This window comes from Leguminivora glycinivorella, chromosome 27, assembly GCF_023078275.1.
Source record: "Leguminivora glycinivorella isolate SPB_JAAS2020 chromosome 27, LegGlyc_1.1, whole genome shotgun sequence".
Taxonomy (NCBI): domain Eukaryota; kingdom Metazoa; phylum Arthropoda; class Insecta; order Lepidoptera; family Tortricidae; genus Leguminivora; species Leguminivora glycinivorella.
The window spans coordinates 3,705,131-3,728,256 of NC_062997.1; the positions used below are offsets into that span (position 1 = coordinate 3,705,131).

General features: G+C 39.7%; 1 protein-coding gene across 3 annotated transcripts in view; it reads left to right on the plus strand.

Moving 5' to 3' along the window:
- Nucleotides 1-23,126, plus strand: part of LOC125240323 (ankyrin-3-like) — a 37,541-nt gene that overhangs the window by 8,530 nt on the left and 5,885 nt on the right. The window contains exons 1-7 of one of the 3 annotated variants that reach the window (XM_048148208.1): nucleotides 1,862-1,882; nucleotides 3,063-3,138; nucleotides 17,305-17,417; nucleotides 18,707-18,861; nucleotides 19,197-19,329; nucleotides 22,244-22,426; nucleotides 22,946-23,051. In XM_048148208.1, the coding sequence (XP_048004165.1) occupies nucleotides 1,877-1,882; nucleotides 3,063-3,138; nucleotides 17,305-17,417; nucleotides 18,707-18,861; nucleotides 19,197-19,329; nucleotides 22,244-22,426; nucleotides 22,946-23,051 (772 nt within the window). In that variant the 5' untranslated portion in view covers nucleotides 1,862-1,876. Of the gene's footprint in view, nucleotides 1-1,861; nucleotides 1,883-3,062; nucleotides 3,139-4,544; nucleotides 4,751-17,304; nucleotides 17,418-18,706; nucleotides 18,862-19,196; nucleotides 19,330-22,243; nucleotides 22,427-22,945; nucleotides 23,052-23,126 lie in introns of those variants that run through there. The other 2 variants (XM_048148207.1, XM_048148210.1) reach the window with 2 other exon arrangements.

The window sequence follows — 23,126 nt, forward strand, 5'->3', positions numbered from 1 at the left end:
GGTGTAGAGGATAGAAAGGATCTCATCTGTCCATCTTGCGACCTCTGGATTGTTAGCCATCAACCTTGCCAGTAATGATTAGTTGCTCAAGGTTGTGGCCTTTTTCCCTCCAAAAACTCCAAAATTCTACGTAAACAGATGGTTGATAACCTGGTGTTGATTTTCAATTCGCGTAAGATAGACACATTTGTACGGAAGGCAATTCAGGTTATTTGCAAAATCTTCATCTAGCACCACATCTCGAAAACGTCAATGCGGTTGCAGCCTTTTTCAGACTCCAAGTCTCAGCTCCGTAGATGAAAATGGAGAAGACTAGAGCGTAAACCAATCCGGTTTTGGTTTTTCTAGAGACATGCGGTTCTCAGGAACCAAGACTTATGGAGATAATCCTTGTAGCTAGGACTCTTTTGGCCATTCCTATGCGTATTCTGATTTTTTTTTCAGAAGAACCGATATTGTCGATGTTTGCGCCGAAGTATATGAAGTCATCTACTGTTACTGGCCTAAGAGCATCTGTGTGTTGTATCTACCTACCACAATCCACCACCATGAGCTTGGTTTTTACTGTGGTTAATCTTGAGATGCGTTTCCAGACTGATGCGTTCCATTTTACCAGTGCTGTCAACCATTTCCGCTTCATTGGCGGCCACAGAAAATTGGTGTTATCTGCCTATCGAAGATTCGTTATTTTGGTGCGCACCAATGATGATTCTTCCCTCCCAGCTTCCGCAGGCTCTCTGATGACATATTCACCGAAGGCAGGTGACGGGTAATCTTATCAACACCTTTTACAAAAGTAAAAGGGCTCGAAGGTTCTCTGCCAATTCAGTTTCCTTTTTCAACGGAATTTCAATTCACTGAAAGCTACCAAATGCTTGATGACAAAACGATGCAGTCAAAGGCTTTGCTATAGTCGATGAAGCAGAGGATCATCGAAGTACTGAATTCATAAGCCATCTCTATCAATGGACGTATATTTAGGATCTGTTTGTACCTTTGCCGTTGACGAAACTTGCCTGTTTTTGCGGGATCTGCCAGTCCAGCATTTGACATAACCTGCTGTGTAACACAGCACGTTTCTGGTGGGATATAAGAACCAGGGTCCTGTAGTTGTCCTTTACGCAATTACAAATACGCGATACTTATATGAATAATCTATGATGATTTCTAGTGTCTTTGTTGATTTTATCGAAGATGAGTGCTAATTGTAAGATTTAGCATCTAAAATGTATTTTTTTTTTGTAACAAAGTCCTAAAACCTGCTTTTTTCAAGATTTCATTAATCATATTTGTCTTTTGAAAGTGGTAGTTTAATGAACACTACTAAAAAAACTACTTAATTATCGATTTTGACGGAAAATATTGATTTTTCATGAAATAAAATCAAAACCGGGAAATTACCGGTTTACCGGTTTTTGCGACGCTATGTCGGTAAATTACCGGTTTTGAAAAACGACCGGTAATTGCATTTCCTAGTCGGGGGTTAATAAGGCCATGGTGCCGAATGGCACAAACGCTCACGAAACGAAACGCTCGTAGATATATTTATCTCTATCGCTCGTGCGTATTGGTGCGACAGAGCCAGACTACCTTTCACGGTCTTTCGTTTTTGTTTCGCGTCGCAGAAATGCCATTCGGCTACGGCACCAGGGGGCCGATTTTTGAGTCTCACGGCGTTCGCATTCAGAAAATTGTCACTGAAAATAGTAGGCAATTCACCGTTTTCAACCGGTATTTTAGTGACAGTGAGACTCAAAAATCGGCCCCCGGTCAGAAGTACTCGAAACCAACAAGCATATATGAGGAATGTTGTGAAAGTGTGTGAAACGAAAGTGATTTGTCGGGATCGTAGCACGGTAGCAAATGGCTTGGTTGTATGTATGTATGTATGCCATTTCAATACATAACCTAACCACAAAATTAAAATTTTGAAAAAAGCCCCGACCGTGACATAGTGGACCGATTTTCATGAAACATGGCTAAGAACACTCCCGACTACTTCAGCTTTCAGACAAAACCGGCCAAGAGCGTGTCGGGCCACGCTCAGTGTAGGGTTCCGTAGTTTTCCGTATTTTTAAGAGTTTTGAATGATTCACGGTTATTTTCATTAGACTTATATTGACCGGGATATAGACCGTGATTACCTTTTTGATTTTTGTCGAGCTCCCGATATTTCGACGCAGTTGCATGCATCATGATCACGTCAGTTTTCCGTGATCATGATGCATGCAACTGCGTCGAAATATCGGGAGCTCGACAAAAATCAAAAAGGTAATCACGGTCTATATTCCGTATTTTTCTCAAAAACTACTGAACCTATCAAGTTGAAAACAATTTTCCTAGAAAGTCTTTATAAAGTTCTACTTTTGTGATTTTTTTCATATTTTTTAAACATACGGTTCAAAAGTTAGAGGGGGGGGACGCACTTTTTTTTCCTTTAGGAGCGATTATTTCAGAAAATACTAATATTATCAAAAAACCATCTTAGTAAACCCTTATTCATTTTTAAATACCTATCCAACAATATATCACACGTTGGGGTTGGAATGAAAAAAAAAAATCAGCCCCCACTTTACATGTAGGGGGGGTACCCTAATAAAACATTTTTTTCCATTTTTTATTTTTGCACTTTGTCGGCGTGATTGAAATACATATTGGTACCAAATTTCAGCTTTCTAGTGCTAACGGTTACTGAGATTATCCGCGGACGGACGGACGGACGGACGGACGGACGGACGGACGGACGGACGGACGGACAGACAGACATGGCGAAACTATAAGGGTTCCTAGTTGACTACGGAACCCTAAAAAAAACTAAATCTAAATCGGTTCATTCGTTTGGGAGCTACGATGCCACAGACAGACACACACACAGACAGACAGACAGACATGTCAAACTTATAACACCCCGGCATTTTTGCGTTGGGGGTTAAAAATGAACACACCTAGTGTTCTTGGCAGTGTATCTCAACTCAAAAGTTTTTGACCCCAATATTCACGAAATAAAACATGAATTACAGTGCCCTTTTAATCGGTCCGTTTGCCCGTTTGGTGATTTTCAGGTCAGCAGCCATGTGCGATTGTGCGCGGTTCATCGTCCGTCGGCAGTGCACAAAGAACTGCGCTTTGTGCTGTGGGGTAAGTGCGCCAGATAGGTGAAAATGGTGGAATAACCTAACCACAAAATTAAAATTTTGAAAAAACCCCCTAGCGACACAGTTGACCGATTTTCATGAAACATGGCTAAGAACACTCCCGACTAACTCAGCTTTAAGACAAAAAAATCTAAATCTAAATCAGTTCATCCGTTCGGAAGCTACGATGCCACAGACAGACACACACACACAGACAGACAGACAAACAGACAGACAGACAGACAGACAGACAGACAGACAGACAGACAGACAAACAGACAGACAGACAGACAGACAGACAGACAGACAGACAGACACTATGCAAAGTTTGAACGTCTTTTTAACCCCCGACGCATCAAAAACGACGGGGTGTTATAAGTTTGACGTGTCTTTCTGTCTGACTGTCTGTTTGTCTGTCTGTCTGTCTGTTTGTCTGTCTGTCTGTGTGTGTGTCTGTCTGTGGCATCGTAGCTCCCGAACGGATGAACCGATTTGGATTTAGTTTTTTTTGTCTGAAAGCTGAGTTAGTCGGGAGTGTTCTTAGCCATGTTTCATGAAAATCAGTCTACTATGTCGCGGTCGGGGGTTTTTTCAAAATTTTAATTTTTATTTCAACCTGTATCAAACGCCTAGTTTCGTACCTATCCGTCACAGAAAATTTAACTGTAGTGAACCAAATTGATGGCTAGTAATTCAGTAGAAAACTTTTGACAATGCATACTAGTGGTTCATCCTTAGAGTTTTTCTATATTACCTGATCCGATATCGGATGTAGGACCGATCTCCTATGCATCAAAGGCGCCTTCTTTGATATATCTTTGACACCCAACATCGGATCGGATGGGACGTGATAACACTTATTCTACCGACGATCTACCCAAAGTCTTGTCTAACATAGACAGAGTTGTCTGCATCATTCTAACGGCGTGTCTTGCGTGCCGTCGCGTCTCATACTTCCATATCGATAAGGTTTGATTTCGTATGCGTCGCATCGCCGTCGCGCGACCATCGCACGACCGTCGCCCACGCAAGCCACGGCGTAACGCGGCCCTTTACATACTTCGACCTAGTACGAAGTATGGTGACGGCCGCGAAATGACTGCTCCGCTATCTTGAGAAATCAAACAGTAGGCCCTGACAACATGTTAATATCAAAAATATTCTGTATTTTTAATATTGTGAGCAAAAATACTGAAAATCAAGGAAACCGGTGGTGGTGGTAAGACTTGTAAAGGCGTTCTTCCATTACTGTATCTGTGATTGACAGTGCCCTTTACCTGTCCATTTACCCCATAGGAAATTAATAGCCGAGCAGCCCCTTCAGCGCGTGTACTTCGTATTTGGCCGCTCGCCATCTTGGCAAGCGCCCAGCTTACATCAACACAATCTTCCACAACAGTACGACACAAACTAGCTAACTGAACGCACGTTAGAGTCAGCTAGGAACAATAACTAATATATTTGTTATAAAATCTAGATTTGAAGTCACTTTTGAGGTTATAAAAAGGACCATAGAGTTTCGCGCGCTTTTTTTTAGGTTATTTTTAGGCGCGTAAGCGTGTAGTGGACATTAATAACCTTTGTGCTTGGAATTGCAAATACGGCGGAACACCAAGGTGAGTTTGATGATGATTTATTGTTTTCAACCTATTTATAACTTGTATTAAGCAGCTAAGGGTCAAATTTAAAGGTTAATTGCTTATTAACTGCTTGTGGATTCCCGATATATCGACTAACTGGCCCCGTAGCCGAATGCCATTTCTGCGACGCGAAACACCACCGAAACGCCGCATAAATGTAGTCTGGCTCTGTCGCGCCAATTCAATTCGCGCAAGAGCGACAGAGAGATAACTACGAAAGAGATATTATCGTGAGCGTTTCGTGAGCGTTTGTGCATTCTGCTACGCACACAGAAGTGATATTATTAGTCATTTCAAAAAAATTGGAGCTGGCAACACATTGATATCATGGTTTCTTTTTTTATTATTTTTAATTTATTTACAGCACTTACTTTGCTAATTTTTATGGTGTTATTCATTATTATTTATAGATTTCGGTGTTAACTTTTACCGAAATTCGTTAAAGTGGCAGTCACACTGACAGATGACAATCGATGATATGACATCCAGAGTTGCTGTTTTCAAAAAATACTGGGTTCAACTTTCATTAGTCAGACTCTAGCTTGTACATAGCTATGTGAGACTGGCGTATGTTGGCAGTTGACCTTATGAAAATCCTAGGCATATCGTAAATTGAGAAAATCATTGTCTTGTTCCCTCTTTTTAACCGACTTCAAAAAAGGAGGAGGTTCTCAATTCGACTGAATGTTTTTTTTTTTTTATTTTTTTTTTTATTTTTTTTTTTATTTTTTTTTTGTATGTATGTTATAACGAATCAAAACATTGTACATGAACACATTAACTTTGCGATCGGATTGTACTCATTGTACGGTAGTTCGCAGACAATTATATTTTGAATTGATACTGAACTTAGCTGTCAATATCTCCATATTCGCTGTCAATGTCTCCATATTCGCTTCCCACGTCTCCATATTCGCTACCAATGTCTCCATATTCACTGCCAATGTCTCAACATTCGCTGACAATGTCTCCATATTCGCTGTCAATGTCTACACATTCTTCTTCTACCAATGTCTTTACTTTGGCTGCCATTGTCTTCACTTTAGCTGCCAATATCTCCTATTTCGCTGACAATGTCTCCATATTTGCTACCAATGTCTCCACTTTCACTGTCAATCTACACATTGTTATTCTAATTTTAGAACTAAACGGGACTTAATCGCGTAAACACTTACATTTATATTTGACCCGACGTTCGAACATCACAAAATCAGTGCAAATCGTTTTAGTTTAAATCAATATTTCATTCTTCTTCTGCCAATTTCTTTACTTTAGCTGCCAATGTCTTCACTCTTGCTTACAATGTCTACACTTTTTTTTTTCACTTTCGCTACCAATGTCTCCACTTTCAAAGCCAGTGTGTCCACTTTCGCTACCAATCTATATTTCTCTGCGTTCTATGCCAATGTGTCCACTTTCGATGCCAATGTGTCCACTTTATCTGCCAATGTCTCCACAATTACTGACAAAGTCTCCACTTTCGCTGCCAATATATATTTCTCTGCTTTCTATGCCAATTTCTTCATTTTAGGTGCCAATGTGTCCACTTTATCTGCCAATGTCTCCACAATTACTGACAAAGTCTCCACTTTCGCTGAGGGTGAAAGCAGGAAAGTGTGTGGGAATATTATCTGGAGTCACTGGAAGTAGCTGTCGGTAATGATGGTGCGTTCCTGTTATTATTATTCAAGGAACATAGGGCTCTCAGAAGATTCGCTATTTGTCACGATTTTAATCGGCTATTTCCAGCTACTTCCAGTCGAGGTCAGTTAATGAAATGAAATGAGATATTTTATAAACTCAACCTGGGTTCTTGCAAATACAATTTCTTCGCTTTCTCAAAAGATCGTCTCCGTGTATTGAGTTGGATCAAGATATTCACTTTTAATCTAGATCTGCTGCTATCAATGGCGCTCTCATTTATAAAAGCCATCCGTTGACTCAAGACCTCATTCCACTTTAAAGGGAATCAAAAAAACATAAACAGATCCGCGTGCTCGAACTAATATCAATAAATTGAAGCCGAAAATAAACTTTTTAAATAACGTAGGTGTGAAGGAAGTGCGCCGTGCCAAGAATACGTTTACGATGTTTTCATTTCTACCGGAAAGTTGATTCGCGAATGCATTTGTAAATATTTTGGTCGCGAAATTGCGAAAACAGGAGCGACCAGAACTTTCCTTTTGATATTGTGATTGGATTTGAGGGTCGATGATCTCTAAGGGACCTGTGTTGATTGAAAACCATATTTCTTAGTTTGAAAGCAATTTAGGTTACTTGATGCTTTCTGAAAGTGAGTTTTGTGTAGCAAGGTATAATTTCAGGATTGATTCGATTTTCTAACCTGCATGGAAAGAGGGTAATCTCAAATAACACCCCTTTCGTTGCAGACCTCTATTATAGAATACGTATTAGGTACGGTAACTGCTTATCATCAGACGAGCGATGTGTTTGTTTGACACCGTCCACCGACGTGGTTTAAACATAACGAAAAGATCTGTTATCTGCCTAAAACTCCTTCTTATTTACCTAAACTTACAAAGCAAAAGACCTCACGTGTTTGCAATTCGAAGAAGAATAATTTGACGATGTCCTGTCAAAAAAACTTTGGGTTTTCTATTGTCATTGACTCGAATGGCTCGATTCACCAATTTAAAACAGTTCCTAGAAAAGTTTCCATATTTTTAACCGCCTTCCAAATCTCAAGGGAAGGGGTTCTCAATTCGTCTGTATGTTTTTTTTTTTATGTTTGTTCCTCGATATCTCCGTCGTTACTGGACCGATTTTGAAAATTTTTTTTTGGTTGAATGTATATGCATACAGATTGGTCCCATTTTTCTCAGAACTCAGTTCTAGTGGTATGATCCTGGAGAAATCGAGGGAACTCCTCAAATCTGAAAGGCATACATATGGTGATTTTTGTGTTTTTAAAGGAACAGCATGCATTTACGTACGGAACAGTGACATTTGGTGTAGTGGAACTCCTGATGATGGTCAGAATGGAACTCCTCAAATCTGAACGGCACACTTATAGTGACTTTGGTATTTTTATAAGTACAGCATACACTTACGTCCAGAACAATGACATTTGGTGCAGTGGAACTCCTGATGATGGTTAGAACGGAACTCCTCAAATCTGAACGGCACACTTATAGTGACTTTGGTATTTTTATAAGAACAGCATGCACTTACGTCCAGAACAGTGACATTTGCTGCAGTGGAACTGCTGATGAAGAGTGAGCCGCCCCTGGTTAGAGTTCCGTTCTGATAATCATTCTCATCTGTAAGTACTTCAGAATCATCCAAATTTCAAAATTGGTTCAGAAATGACGGAGATATCGAATAACAAACATTAAAAAATATACAGACGAATTGATAACATAATCCAACATTTGAAAGTATTTATCACCAGAACCCCAAAGGAAGGCGGTTTTTTTTTCTTAAAAATTATAAATAGCAAAAAATCTTAGCCAAAAGATAGCAATCAAGGCTGTCTTTGTGATGGTCGCTTAACTCGCTAATTTCTCGAAATATAAATAACTCCAAGGGCAGAGTTCAATGGCGGATGTCTAAATATATCCGCCATTTGCTTGTATCCGCCTGTCCGCCATCTTGGGCGTCTGGTGGTTAACCTTTATGGTGGAAAAATAAATAAGCATGGGCAATTACAGGGATATTAGATCGGATTTAAATGTTAGTAGTTAGGTAACTATGCTTTTAGTCTTTAATAGATAAGCACATCCATGTTTACAGTCGCTAAATTGTTTTAGATTTGAACCAAGTTAATTTTGCATGTTTGCTAAGACAAGATGTAGTTTTGTCATCAAAAACGCCAAACGTCTAACTGCAGAACGTCAGACACTTATTCTTATCGTTCTCAATAAAATGTAAAGGTACTTAATAATAAATGGTTTTTACATAAAATTACCTACAGTAATTTCCAAATTCGGTATTATATTTCAAGTTATGAAATGTACCTACACTCAAAAGAAATACTATCATTCTGTTGAAATCTGAATAATTTGATTCTCAAGCAAACAATATCAAGTCTTTCTCCACTTCAATGTTACACGACAAAATATGCTATTAATGGTGGTCTCAAAACACGTGCTGCCAAATACAATAAATATAATTATGTCATAAGATCACGCCCTTTCAATGTTAGCACGTGCTAATAGAATCTAGTCGTCATAGAAACGGCGCTCTGATTGGGCGAGACGGCAAACGGCGGATGATCGATGTGACCTCGTCGTGGCGCCACATCAAATTTTTAAGATACAGACGAAATCTCGTCCAAATTGGCATATGGACGAATGATTAATACGTAAGTGGAGTGATAGAATATCATATTATCAATGAGTTGGAAAGAGAAGATTGTTGGATAATTGACAAACAATTGAGGAAGGCATGTCATTATGTAATATTATAGTTTGCCAAAATATTCAATACCGGAAAGCCCCCGAATGTTGATAACATATGAATGGCTACTTATTCATATAAAATACTATCACAATGTTGGTAAGAAGTTTTCCATAATAACTTCACAAGAGTTAGTATAGTATGAATTTTCTGAGATGAACTTTTCGCTTTAGCCGTAATCTGTTAAACAAAGGCCTTTTCTCAAACATGGTATGAAATATTTGATGTTATGTGCCTTATAATTGGCAGCGAAGTATGACGTTGCAGGTGCGGCTAGGACGATTGATAGATAATGGAATTTCATACAAACCTTGCAGGCCAAGGCCGGCAAAGTCCTCTTTTTTGATTTCCAAACACAGATAATTGTGACATAACATCCAGGTATTTAGCCAATTAAAAAAAAACTATAAGGGGCTTTATAGACGTGCCGACTGCAACTGGTACGGGCCATAGACAATATTTGATTTTGGGTGCGTTTTCATACAATAGTACATTACTACAGAGGCCGGGACAAAGGGGGTTGCCGGCCGAAGACATATAGAAGACATTAGCTGTCATGGCAAGTTGGCAACCATGTTTACAGTACATTGCTGTTATAAAAAATTAAAATGTTAATTATGGGGTAAAAATTAAAAGTAACTTAAAAACAACTCTTAATGAATGATAGCAGGTAATGAATTCTATGTCTAGTTTAATTATCGCCTGTATATAAGCCACACAGTATGATGATTTTGAACACCTAAAACTCCCCCTTGATATCATTACGTGACATGTTGCGTACGTGACATCACTTGCTGACACCAGTGACACCTATGCATCGCAGACACATAGTCTAATTAGTCTATTTATTAGGCCAAGATCTCGTCTATTCAGCCACAAGGTGTGCCCATATAAGTCGTGCGTCGGAAATTGGCAGCACTGTCGCAAATGATGTCCAACTGTCAAATCAACCGCGGAGGTCGAGCAATGACCCGTTTAACGATTATTTTTAGGTTAAATTAATTTAATTTGCGAGAAACTTTAGTTATTTGTTCTAAAAAGGGGGGAAAGTTGTTGTTTAGGTAACCACTTGTGCTGATATTGATCCCAATGTAGCTGAAAAAGAGAAATATTCCAATAGCGAGCGTAGCGAGTGGTTCGAAAAGTGGAATTTGGAGCGTTGGTAGAGTATCAGGGTTTAAAAATTTTACCAAGGAGTTAGGAAACACAGTTTTCATCTCACCAACTCATTAACTAAACGAAAACATCGAACTAAACGAAAACATTTATGATTCAAAATCATAATTTTAAGGTCAATTCTACACCCAGCCACCTTTATCTAAAGCTAAAAAAATTATGAAATTAGCTAGAATAAAATTTTAATTTTGATGCAAGTGCAACACAAAATGATATTGGAATTTTAATATTTAATAGGTACCTATACTTACTATAATTGAAACTTTGATTAAATTAAATTGATACGTGCAGTGCATAATTGCACTACAAATATCAATAATTTTGTTTTAAACAAAGCAACAAAGTTGCTCGGCGACTTACGTATTTGTATGAAAAGTTGCGTCGCTTCGTGTGCGCACTTTCATACTCGCCGATGATGTGAGCGACAAAAAAGTCGCTGCCAAAAGTTGCCCGTGTGCGCGCTCTCTAACTGTGCTACGCCGTACCGTTAGTCTTAAAAGTCATAATCTGAAAAAATCATAATTTTATAAAAATCAGATCGAGTGCACGGAGTTCCATACAATTTCTCAACTGTTTACAAACACTCTTATTTTTTAAGATTATGAATTTTTCAGATTGATCTGTCAGATTGCATACAACTTCTTTTTTTCAGATTATGAATTTTAACCTTTCGTATGCGTCTGTCAAAAAATTGTCATTAATATATTAGTCATAATAACTACATGTTAAAGTTGAAACAATATGGAGCAGATCTGCTCCTAAGCATACGAGAGGTTAAGACTATTTGTTGCCCGATTCAAACTTTAATTTACCCCACAAATAAGCACTCGATACGATTTATGTGGATTGGACAAGGGGCAAAGTTGTAGTTCAATCGCTCGTACTAAAGGCCCTGACACATTGTCATCTCATGAGTATGAGCGAGAAAAAGATCTCTCTCGCTCTCACTTATGCTGATTTAGTACAACTTGCACTCTCGGGCGCGTGTCTTAGATATCCATACTAATCCATACTAATATTATAAATGGGAAACTGTGTGTGTATCTGTTTGTTTGTCCGTCTTTCACGGCAAAACCCGAGTGACATAGGCTACTTTTTGTCTCTTTCTAACACGAGCGAAGCCGCGGGCAAAGGCTAGTTTCATATAATTTCAAGTCGCGCTAGATGTAGGTACATATACCTGAATCGCGCGCGAGAATGCAAGCTAGCCCACAAAGTAGGTGCTTATTGCTTATTAATATTAATACTCAAGCAGGCTGATTCCCGTTAAAACACGTAAGTATACGAATATCGTCATAATATCTTAATATAAACTATTAGGCACGCCACAGACAGTCTTAAAAATTCATAATCGTAGAAAAGATTAGTATGCAAACTGACAGTTCAAACTGACACTGACAGATCTGTCAGTGTCAGTTTGCATACAAATCTTTTCTAAGATTATGAATTTTTAAAATTCTTAATCTTAAAAAAAAATTGTATGCAAACTGACAGTTCAAACTGACACTGACAGATCTGTCAGTGTCAGTTTGCATACAAATCTTTTCGAAGATTATGAATTTTTAAGACTCTGTTGCCGGCCTTAATCTCCGTCAGTACTGTCCGTCAAAACGCAACATAAGAAATGGCACATGATTCTCTTATCTATAGTTCGTCACACAAACTATATAGAGATACTACGTCGTTCGTCATTAGTTCAAAACAAAGATGGCTGCCGGCCAACCGGTGGCAATGAACGCTTTTCTCGGAAATTTCGCAAGAGATGGAAATTTTCATTTCTTTTTCCTTTTTAATGAAAACTGAATGGCTCATTGATTTTAATGAGTCGTTTCATTTCAGTTGATCTTTGAATTGGAAATTAGAATTGGTTTATAATCTAAAGCCTGTAGCTATGTTTGTATCGTGACTCGTGCTAGGCGTACAAAGCTAAAGTACTAATAGCCAAGGTAACATAGATAACAGTCGTAATCGACAAATGTAAATATAAATATGTTAGGATAAATAAAAATAATGTTAGGATAATGTTAGGAGGAATAGGGTTAGGTGTTAAATGCCAAACTTAACTTATTCCTACTTATATCATGTATGCATTCCTTAATAACCTGGAGTGTTCTTAGCCATGTTTCATGAAAATCGGTTTACTATGTCGCAGTCGGGAGTTTTTTCAAAATATTAATTTCCTGTGGTTAGGTTAATCTCAAACTATTAGGTACTACGCTAAGTAGTACATTTCTTGTCGAAAAACGTCGTACGGTACACGTGCGACCAGAAAAATCGTAACTCGTCTCGATAGCATGGAAGTTCTCGCGCAATGTAAATGGGCCCTTAATTGACATTATAGCACAGTAATCAGTATAATAAAGAGTACTATCGTACAGTATGGGCACTCCCGCTCCCCGCTGAAAGTGCCTCCCCCCGCTCTCACCTACCTCACAGTTACCGCCTGTCAAAAACGCGACCAGTTGACCTGTCATCACTCATACAAGCATGGTACACGTTCGCCTACACGAGCTTATAGACTGTGTGCGTAGGAACGCGCCTCTTTCATATATTTGATCGCCATTGTCCGAGGTGTGGACTGTGTGTTATAGATTACAGATAGTTATTAATGATGTCTGTGTCAGTTCCATCCTGATTCGCGATATATTTACGCGAACTACGTAATAAATTTGGTCATAAGTATTTAGGAAACCGCCGGCGCGTCTGTCAGACGGTTCTCTTGGAATAGTTCCAAGTCGCAGGATTTCTAGATCATGTGTACAAACAAAAGTACAGATTATTGTGATATGGGGTCAGTGCCATGGTGTTATCAGGGGGGTTACCATGACGTACTAAAGACGTTCAGTTTAGGTTGAGAGAAAGGGACACAGCTATAGCAGTTACATAGCTCCGTCCCTCTCTCTCAACCTAAACTGAACGGCTTTAGCACGTCATGGTAACCCCCCTGAACACGAAACATAATATCAACTTGTATATTTACTAATAGTAGGCCTTTGCATCTATGACAAACGGTAGCAGCATTCTTACGACACTTGCGTTCGTGGCTGTATAGCCTAATTCGAGAGAGGATTCCTCGTCCACAGTGCAGGTGTATGCTCCCCCAGATAGGCGGGGGTTAGAGGCCTGGCTCGTGACGCCTCATGCGTTTATCATTTAGAGAGAACTAGGCATTCTCGTGCTTATTTACTACTTTTTCCAGCGACTTCGCTCGCGTCGCTTTTCGTCGGGGGTTAAAAATCGCAAATCAAAGCAAATCGATTTAAACCGTAGATCGTAGACCTATGCTGTCGCTCCGTCAATATATTTATGTCTGTTCGCTTGATGTCATGATTACTTTTGTCCGTTCTCACACCTAGTGGTGTTGGACTTTCTTTGTTTATCGGCCAAATAAAAATGGCTGACTGATGGCCAATAACCTTGCGCTCATTTCTACCTATTCTACGTAATACGTAGCACGTGGCGAAGTGTTTATAATTGTCTATATCCACAGAATATATAATAGTACAAGTACAGAAGGCTCACTCCTTTGATGTTCACAAAATGCCGCCATTCTAAATTCTTACCTACATTAACAAACGGACCGCACGCGAGCAGCCGACATTGAATTCTATTGCGCCGCGCGAAGGTCGTCACCACTGAATGGGCCGCGAACTCGCGGCCGCCGGCATGTGCTTGTAGCGCGGCGGCGATAGAATCGCGGAGTGAGCCGCCCCTGGTATATCTACGAGTAGAACAACTGCCATGTATTGAATGCTAAAGTAGATGGCGCACACGGTTTTCTATGGTGCTTAACTGGTTTTACATGTAAACGCTACCTCTTGTTACAGCATTTAGAATAGGGGGCCTGCCAACAAAACTAAAATTCGCTAATTTGCTTAATTCGATCTTTCTCTTTTTAACCCCCGACGCAAAAACGAAGGGGCGTTATAAGTTTGACGTGTCTGTCTGTGTGTTTGTCTGTCTATCTGTCTGTCTGAACCGATGAACCGATTTAGATTTAGTTTTTTTTTGTCTGAAAGCTGAGGTCGGGAGTGTTTAGCCATGTTTTATAAAAATCGGTCCACTATGTCGCGGTCGGGGGCTTTTTCAAAATTTTAATTTTGTGTTTTACTTAAATGAAAGTCGTCACGCCTACTTTAATGGAAAGTGACGGTGATTCAACTTGCAATAGACAAATTTCGATGTTCACGGTGATATTCCCCGGGCCTCGTAGCTGAATGGCATTTCTGCGACGCGAAACGAAATCGAAACGCCGCAGAAAGGTAGTCTGGCTCTGTCACGCCAATTAGCAAGAGCGATAGAGATAGATAGCTACGAAAGAGATATTATTGTGAGTGTTTCGTCAGCGTTTGTGTATACGGCTACTATAAGGGATATTACCAGGTTGATGGTGAAAACTATTACTTGTAACACTTTTACTTTATTCGTTAATTACAAACATAATAACAACCAATTTACAATAAATATTTCAAGACTTCTTCACTGCAACTCGTCTGTACTCGAACTGGCCACCGTCACTGCATGTCCGCCATTTTTATAACAATCCAAGATGGCGGAAACCAGTGACTAGTATGAGTCAATTGATATTCTTTAATACTTTTATCATAAATAACAGTAAGATAAATCAAAATATAAGGCATTAATAAATAATTACTCTTACACTACGCACACAGGGTACTTAACCAAATTCATAAAGGCTTACGATGAGATCGTTATCGCAGCCGGTTATATCTAACGCTCTTTCGTATTGGCGCGACAGAGCTAGAATGTATTTTGCGAACGATTGTCACTTCGGCTAGGCTGGCAACGCAGTAAAACTTCCTCTTACATAAAATGACTTTTTCTACTCCCGTAGTGTTATTCGTCATTTACAGTGTTGTGCATAGATCTTTTCACCACACCGACTGTTTAGGCTTACTTTGCTATTCGATAACCTAATCACAAAATTAAAATTTTGAAAAACCCCCGACCCCGTCATAGTCAACCGATTTTCATGAAACATGGCTAAGAACTCTCCCGACTAACTCAGCTTTCAGACAAAAAAAACTAAATCTAAATCGGTTCATCCATTCGGGAGCTACGATGCCACAGACAGACACACACACAGACAGACAAACAGACGGACAGACAGACAGACATACGGACAGACAGACAGACAGACACGTCAAACTTATAACACCCCGTCGTTTTTGCGTCTGCGTAACTGCGTAACTCTTCAGTATGGTTTCTTCTCCCACAGTTTCCAGCACCTGTTCATTAGTTATTTGTTCTGTCCAACATATTTTTTCCATCCTTCTCCAGCACCACGTTTCAAAGGCGCCTAGCTATCGCTCTCTCTTGCTTGGTCTTAAACTCTATTTAATTTTTGTCTCGCAATATGTGTTTTGGTACTATTAGTATCTATGTCTTAAATAGCTTCGAAAACTACTCTGCCCATATGTTCAGTCTCATAACCCGTCTTCAACCATTTGCCCAAACATTAGCCATAAACATATATCCAAATGGCACTCTGCCCACGGCCTCAATCCATAACTAGATATATTTGTAACTGACGATATTAACTACGTAATACATCAGACTGTTTATATGCGATGCGATTTTAGTAAATGCGTAAAAATTGCGTCGAACTTTCGTTTGAGAAATGAAACAACGTACGCAATTTTGTGACCTTGATGGCTTGAAAAATAACGTGTTTGGAAGATTGATGGCTTGTTTTGATTGTTCGATTAAGCTATTATTTTTAGATCGCCTTGGCTTAAGGGTTATTGGGTCAAATCGTTTCGTTAAAGGGGCATTCCACGAGATTATCGCTTACGACATGCAATTCTTCTAATGCTTCTGAAGACGCTAAGAAAGCAAAGTTGTGTCTGACCACCTTTGATGACTTGGTTAACAGTACAAGGCAAAACCAAGTCGTGCCCTTAAACAGGGTACCTAGTCAACGTCCCAATCACTTATTCTCCGTAAACGTATCGGGAGAGCTAATCCCGATCCGATAATCCTCTTCTGTCACACCTCGGACACTGGCGATCAAATATATGAAAGAGGCGCGTTCCTAGCACACATTGTAAACACGTGTAGGTGAACGCGTACCATGCTTGTATGAGTGAGATATGACAGGTCGACTGTTTGCGTTTTTGACAGGCGGTAATTCTGAGGTAACCGAGAGGGGGTGGGCGGCGCTTTCAGCGGGGAGCAGGAGTGGCCATACTGTACGATAGTACTCTTTATTATACTGTGGTGTAGGTGAACGCGTACCATGCTTGTATGAGTGAGATATGACAGGTCGACTGTTCACGTTTTTGGCAGGCGGTAATTGTGAGGTAACCGAGAGGGGGTGGGCGGCACTTTCAGCGTGGAACGGGAGTGGCCATACTGTACGATAGTACTCTTTGTTACACTGTTCTTCTGTATATTAGCGCGACAGAGCCAGACTTCGAACGCCATAGCGCCAACGATTGTCACTTTGGCTAGGTGTTTAAGAATGGTTCACGATGAGAGTATTGAGTTCAGCTCAGTCAGACTAATTCAGGTTCAACTAGATAGAGCCTAGAACCAAGCTGAAATGTTACATACATACATACATACATACATACAATCACGCCTGTGTCCCATGAAAGGGTAGGCAGAGCACATGAAACTACTCAGGTTTCAGTGCTGAAATGTTGTTTCCTTATATTTAACCCCCGACGCAAAAAACGACGGGGTGTTATAAGTTTGAGGTGTCTGTTTGTCTGTGTGTGTCTGTCTATGGCTTCGTAGCTCCCAAACGGATGAACCGATTTAGATTTAGTTTTTTGTCTGAAAGCTGAATTAGTCGGGAGTGTTCTTAGCCATGTTTCATGAAAATCGGTCCACTAAGTCTGGGGTTCTATCTAAATTTTAATTTTGTGGTTTGGTTATTTACTATATGAACAATTTTCCTTTGTTTACAGAAATGCATTCCGAGGTGCTAACCGGGAAGTCGCTCCAGCGAGAGCTGGCGGACTCCATCATCAGGATGGTGCCTTTAGACGAGATCCGGATCCTGTTGGCTTGTGGAGCTAAGGTAAGCCAATTTCATTTCATTAATATTCATAATATATTCATACTAGCTTTTGCCCGCGGCTTCACTCGCGTTAAATTCGAAAATTGCGGAATGCTCCATACAAACTTCCACCCCCCATTCTAGGGAAGTGGGGGGTTAGAAAGAGACAAAAAGTAGCCTATGACACTCTCCATCCCTTCAACTATCTCCACTTAAAAAAATGACGTCAAGACGTAGCTCCGTTTTGCCGTGAAAGACGGACAAACAAACAGACACACACTTTCCCATTTATAATATTAGTATGGATATAATATTCATCATGATATTCATGATCCTCCTTGCGTTATCCCGGCATTTGCCACGGCTCATGGGAGCGAGTCCGCTTTGACAACTAACCCCAAGATTTGGCGTAGGCAATACTTTTACGGCTCATAGGAGCCTGGTGTCCGAACAACTAACCCCCAAGATTTGGCGTAGGCAATGCTTTTACGAAAGCAACTGCCATCTGACCTTCCAACCCGAAGGGTAACTAGACCTTATTGGGATTAGTCCGTGTTCAAAATTCTACCTATAATTCTACCTACCTAACCATATATATTTAAAAGATAGGTTTCCCCTCCCCTCGCGCCTCGCTCCGCCCGCGCGGCCCTCTAATTAGTTGTTGACACCTATGACAGACTGTTATAAGACATGTGCGAAAACGGTTGTGCTCCCTTGGTGAATTGTGGACCCCAGCCAATCCTGCCTGCAGTTCCTGACTCCCGGAGAGAAGGTTAGTGCATGTCTTTGGCCACCTGACAGATTTTGGTATTTCTATTTTGCCCCCTTTTGTCCGTTCATAAACAGTCCTGTTTCCTCACGATGTTATCCTTCACCGAAAAGCGACTGGTAAATATCAAATGACATCTCGCACATTAGTTCCGAAAAACTCATTGGTACATCAGGCTTAATCACCTATTTCCACTGCTGAGCATAGACCTCTTTTCGAATATGCCACTTATTCTGGTCCTTCTTCTCGACTCAATGGTCTCAGATGGTTGGTCCAAAAGGTAGCGACATTTATCGTCTTGTCTGTCTGTCTGTGAATCTTCCGGCAACCTTCAAATCTAGGGTGAACAGGCATCTTCTGGGCGAGCTCACTCCGTCGTAGGCCACGTATTTGCCTTTGGCTAGTCTGTAGCCAAGAGTAAGCCCATTTATAAAGTAATAAAAAAATTCTCATCCAGAAATATTTTAAAGAAGCTAACTAATGCTTCCTTTCGATCGTCAACTGTTAAAACGACTTATCAATATGTCCACGTGTGTTTTAGGTGAACGAACCAGTGACACAGGGCCTGCGTCCGCTGCACTACGCGATCTGGCAGCGCTACCTCGAAGCGACTAGGTTGCTGCTAGTCAGAGGATGCGATGTGAACGCCAGAGATGATTGTGGGTACAGCGCCCTGCATCTGTCTTCGGAGCATGGGTAAGACGCCGAAGGGCAGGATGTGCGTAAACCGCAATTCGGACTCTGGCAATGATTTCAACTTGTGAACAATGTAAATCTATTTCATATCCACGAATGGTAAGTACCTATTGCAGTAAAGGAAAACACGCTATAGAAAATTCGGTAATTAAGTTTTTCCTTTAGTCGGTCTTACCTAATCCTCTTAAGGATGATTCTGGAAAAGTTCTAAATATAGGCTCTAGGCTATCCAATAACAGAGTGCTGATGTGGTTTGAACTCTCCTTCAGCGTTTTTTGCAGTTTTTATACATCCACTGTGCACACGATAAAAGTAGTTATTTTTTTCCGTTGCAGCTACACGGAGCTAGTAAAACTGCTGCTCCAAAGCGGAGCTGCTGTGGACTACCGCCCTGACACTGGAGAGGAGTTTCCGAGGACCACCCTCTGTGATGAACCCCTGAGGCTGGCTATTAGGAACAAGCATTATGTAAGTTTCAACCCACTTCTACAGTCTTGTGTAAATAGAAAAATAACCTTAAGGGTTTCTGCTATCTCTGCATGCATAAGTTCCATATAATCAATCAATCAATCAATCAAAATATTCTTTATTCAAATAGGCTTACAATAAGCACTTTTAAATTGTCAACAGTGTACAATATTCATCTTATTCTAAATATCAGAGCAATTTATTGGTGCAATAAACAATATTGTTTTAAAACTACATTGATTTAATAAAATGATATCAATCTAAATTGTATAAAAAAATACTAGTATAAAAACTTCTAGAATAAATTCTAAATGTCAAAAAAATTGTATAAAAATACATTGAATTATCAATAATTATCATCATTAATAAGCTATATAATTAATGGTTTTCAACAATACTTGTATCCCACGGTGTTTCATCATTCATGTAGTCTTGTGTGCTGTAGTAGGCTTTAGAGATCAGTATACGCTTTACATAATGTTTAAATCGATTAAAAGACAGTTCAGTGATGGCATTAGGAAGTTTGTTATAAAATCTTACACAATTACCCATGAATGATTTTTTAATTTTATGGAGCCGAGTGAAGGGCACTGCAAGCTTATGCTTATTTCTAGTGTTTATATTATGTACATCACAGTTTTTCTTAAATTTATAAATGTTTTTATGTACATACACAATATTCTCATAAATATATTGACAATGCACTGTCATTATATTAATGTCCTTAAACTTATCTCTAAGTGAGTCTCTATGGTTCATTTTGTATATTGCTCGAATAGCCCTCTTCTGCAGAACAAATATGGTATTTATCTCTGAAGCACTGCCCCATAGTAAAATACCATATGACATAATGCTGTGAAAGTAACTAAAATAAACTAATCGAGCTGTTTCCACGTCTGTTAACTGACGGATCTTGCTCACTGCAAATGCTGCAGAGCTCAGTCTATTCGAGAGGGTAGCAATATGGGGACCCCACTGAAGTTTAGAATCTAAAGTTATGCCAAGAAAAACTGTACTATCTACCAGTTCCAATTCCTCATCCTTCACAACGACACTTGCTTGTTCATTTTTAGCATTACTCGTTACAAACTTAATACATTTAGTCTTTTTCTCATTTAACAATAAGTTATTAACACTAAACCAATTAACTACTTCGGAAATAGCATTGTTTACATTTTCACAAGTTTGTTGCTGACGTTTGACTTTGAAAATAAGGGAAGTATCATCTGCAAACAATACTATATTATGGTGGGTCTTTACAAGATATGGCAGGTCATTAATGTAGATAAGGAACAGGAAAGGCCCCAATATTGATCCCTGCGGTACACCCATAGAGACTAGTGACCCCGGTGAGCGCTGTCCATTCACGTCGACCCTTTGTATTCTTTCGTGTAAGTAAGATTTGACTAAATTCAGTGCCGATCCTCGCACTCCATAGTAGTGCAATTTCCTGATCAGTGTTTCATGACAGACGCAATCGAAAGCCTTAGATAAATCACAGAAGATACCCAAGGCATCCTGTGACTCCTCCCAGGCATCGAAAATCTGTTTGATTAGCTCAACACCAGCGTCAGTTGTTGAGCGACCCCGTGTAAAACCAAATCTTGACTTGATCATCAGTTTTATTGAGCATATATCTTCATTCTTCAGTTGTGAAAAATTTACTTAATAGAAGTCTCGCTTTAGTCATCGGTTAAGTCATCGTCTGATTTCTGAGGTGAACAGAGAGCCAGCCTCTTAAAACCTCTCTTTTTGCGTCGGGGTTTATAAGAATAAATTTATAATAAAAGTCATCCTCAAAAATTCAACCCGTTACCTATATTGCCTTTGAACTCCACACGAATATTTGACACTTCAATTAATCTTCAATTAATATAAAATTTGCTGGACTGTTCTGAACACCAATCTCATTTTATAAATAAGGCGCTGACATTGTTTAGTACATGGTTCAGAATTAATAATTTGAAGCTAAACTGCAACAAGACAAATGCTCTTCTCTTCAGCACAACGACGAGAAAAAGGGATTCCTTAAATATTTCTTTAGAGGGGTCGATTATCAAGCAAGTTGAATCTGTCAAATTTCTCGGAGTGCATATAGATTCAAGACTATGCTGGAAAGATGAGTTGACGTCACTGACTAGCTCACTCAGCTCCGCATGCTATGCATTACGAAGCCTGAGAGACGAACTGGTGTTAAGTCAAATTAGGATGGTTTACTTTGCATTGTTAGAGTCAAAAATACGTTACAGCATTAAACTATGGGGAAACAGTCTTAAGTGTAATGTACAGGCTGCTTTTATTCTACAGAAAAGAGCGATCAGGATCATGGCTAAAGTACCACAGCAAACTTCATGCAGGGAATTTTTTATCAAATTTAGAATCCTTACTGTTCCTAGCCTCTACATCCTTGTTGTTCTCAAAGATCTGGTGAAAAATCTTTCCCAAATAGAATCACCAGAAGAACGAGATATGCGACTATCTTCTAGGCGGAAAGATCTGCCTCACTCTATTGTCACAAGACTGAAAGTAGTTAAAGACGCTGAAACTTATCAGGGCATTACACTCTTCAACAAGTTGCCTACAGAGTTAAAATCCGTTCTAAACTCAAATTTATTTACAATTAAACTTAAGAAAATCCTGCTAAATCAATGCCTATACGCAGTAGAAGAATTTATGTATGATCCGAATTTATGACTACCAAATTTAGTATGATTATTAATTGTAATGTATTTCTGATTGATTATTAATTATTATAAGTTGCTTTAATTATGTTTTAATTAGGTTAAGTTATTTTTATTTTTATGTTTCCACTAATATATTCAATTGTAATTTATATTAAATAGTAGGTTAAGGTGTAAATATTCAACACAATCTTGTATTGTTCTATGAATAAATAAATAATAATAATTTCCAGGAGGTAGCCCGCCTGCTCTTAGAGCACGGTGCGGACCCCAATAAGCGCTACTTCTTCGGCGCCGAGATCAACCTGGTCTCCGACCCTGAGTACCTCGAGCTGCTGCTGACCTTCGGGGCCAACCCTGACTCTCGTGACCGCGCAGGCCTTACTCCGTTGATGAAAGCTGCAAGGCAGAGGAAGGTAAGTTACATGGTCTTCAGAGATTGCTGCACTTTGTGCCAGCCCAGCCAACAGTTGACTATAAGAGCATAATATCATAGACATTCGAGTATGACATGATCGATCGATACTCGATACTGAGACCAACCTAACCTCTTACATCTCAAATTGCTGCTAACCTTTGGCAACAACTCTGACTCCCAATATCGTGCAGACCTGACACAGCTAATCAAAGAAAGATATTTAAGTTCAAAGGTTTTCAGGGAAATCAAAGTGTTTTCTTACCAGCTTCAACAACTCAAATCAATTTCTTGGCGTTAAAGAGAGATCAACCCTAAGTAACCCTAGCCCCCTAAGCAACCCTTGAGCTACGCTTATGTTTAAGGCAACCTGACGAGGGCCTGACTCCACTCATAAAAGCCACCAGGCAAGGGAAGGTAGGTTTCCAATTGAGTTTAAAGGGCTTTAACCATTTCCCTGACCAAATCAATTATCTGACGAAGACAGAGTAATCGTTACTAAAGAGACTCTCTTCTTCAGGGCATGGAAGCGGTCCTTCTCCTCATCAGCCACGGCGCTGACGTGAACGCCATGGCCGACGCCAGGAACGACTACCGGACGGTTCTGCACTACGCCGTGCTCAGTGGTTAGTATTTAAATACTTAGGTATATTAGTTTTGAAGCATCCTCAGAGGCCTTAGAGGATACATCATCATATCAG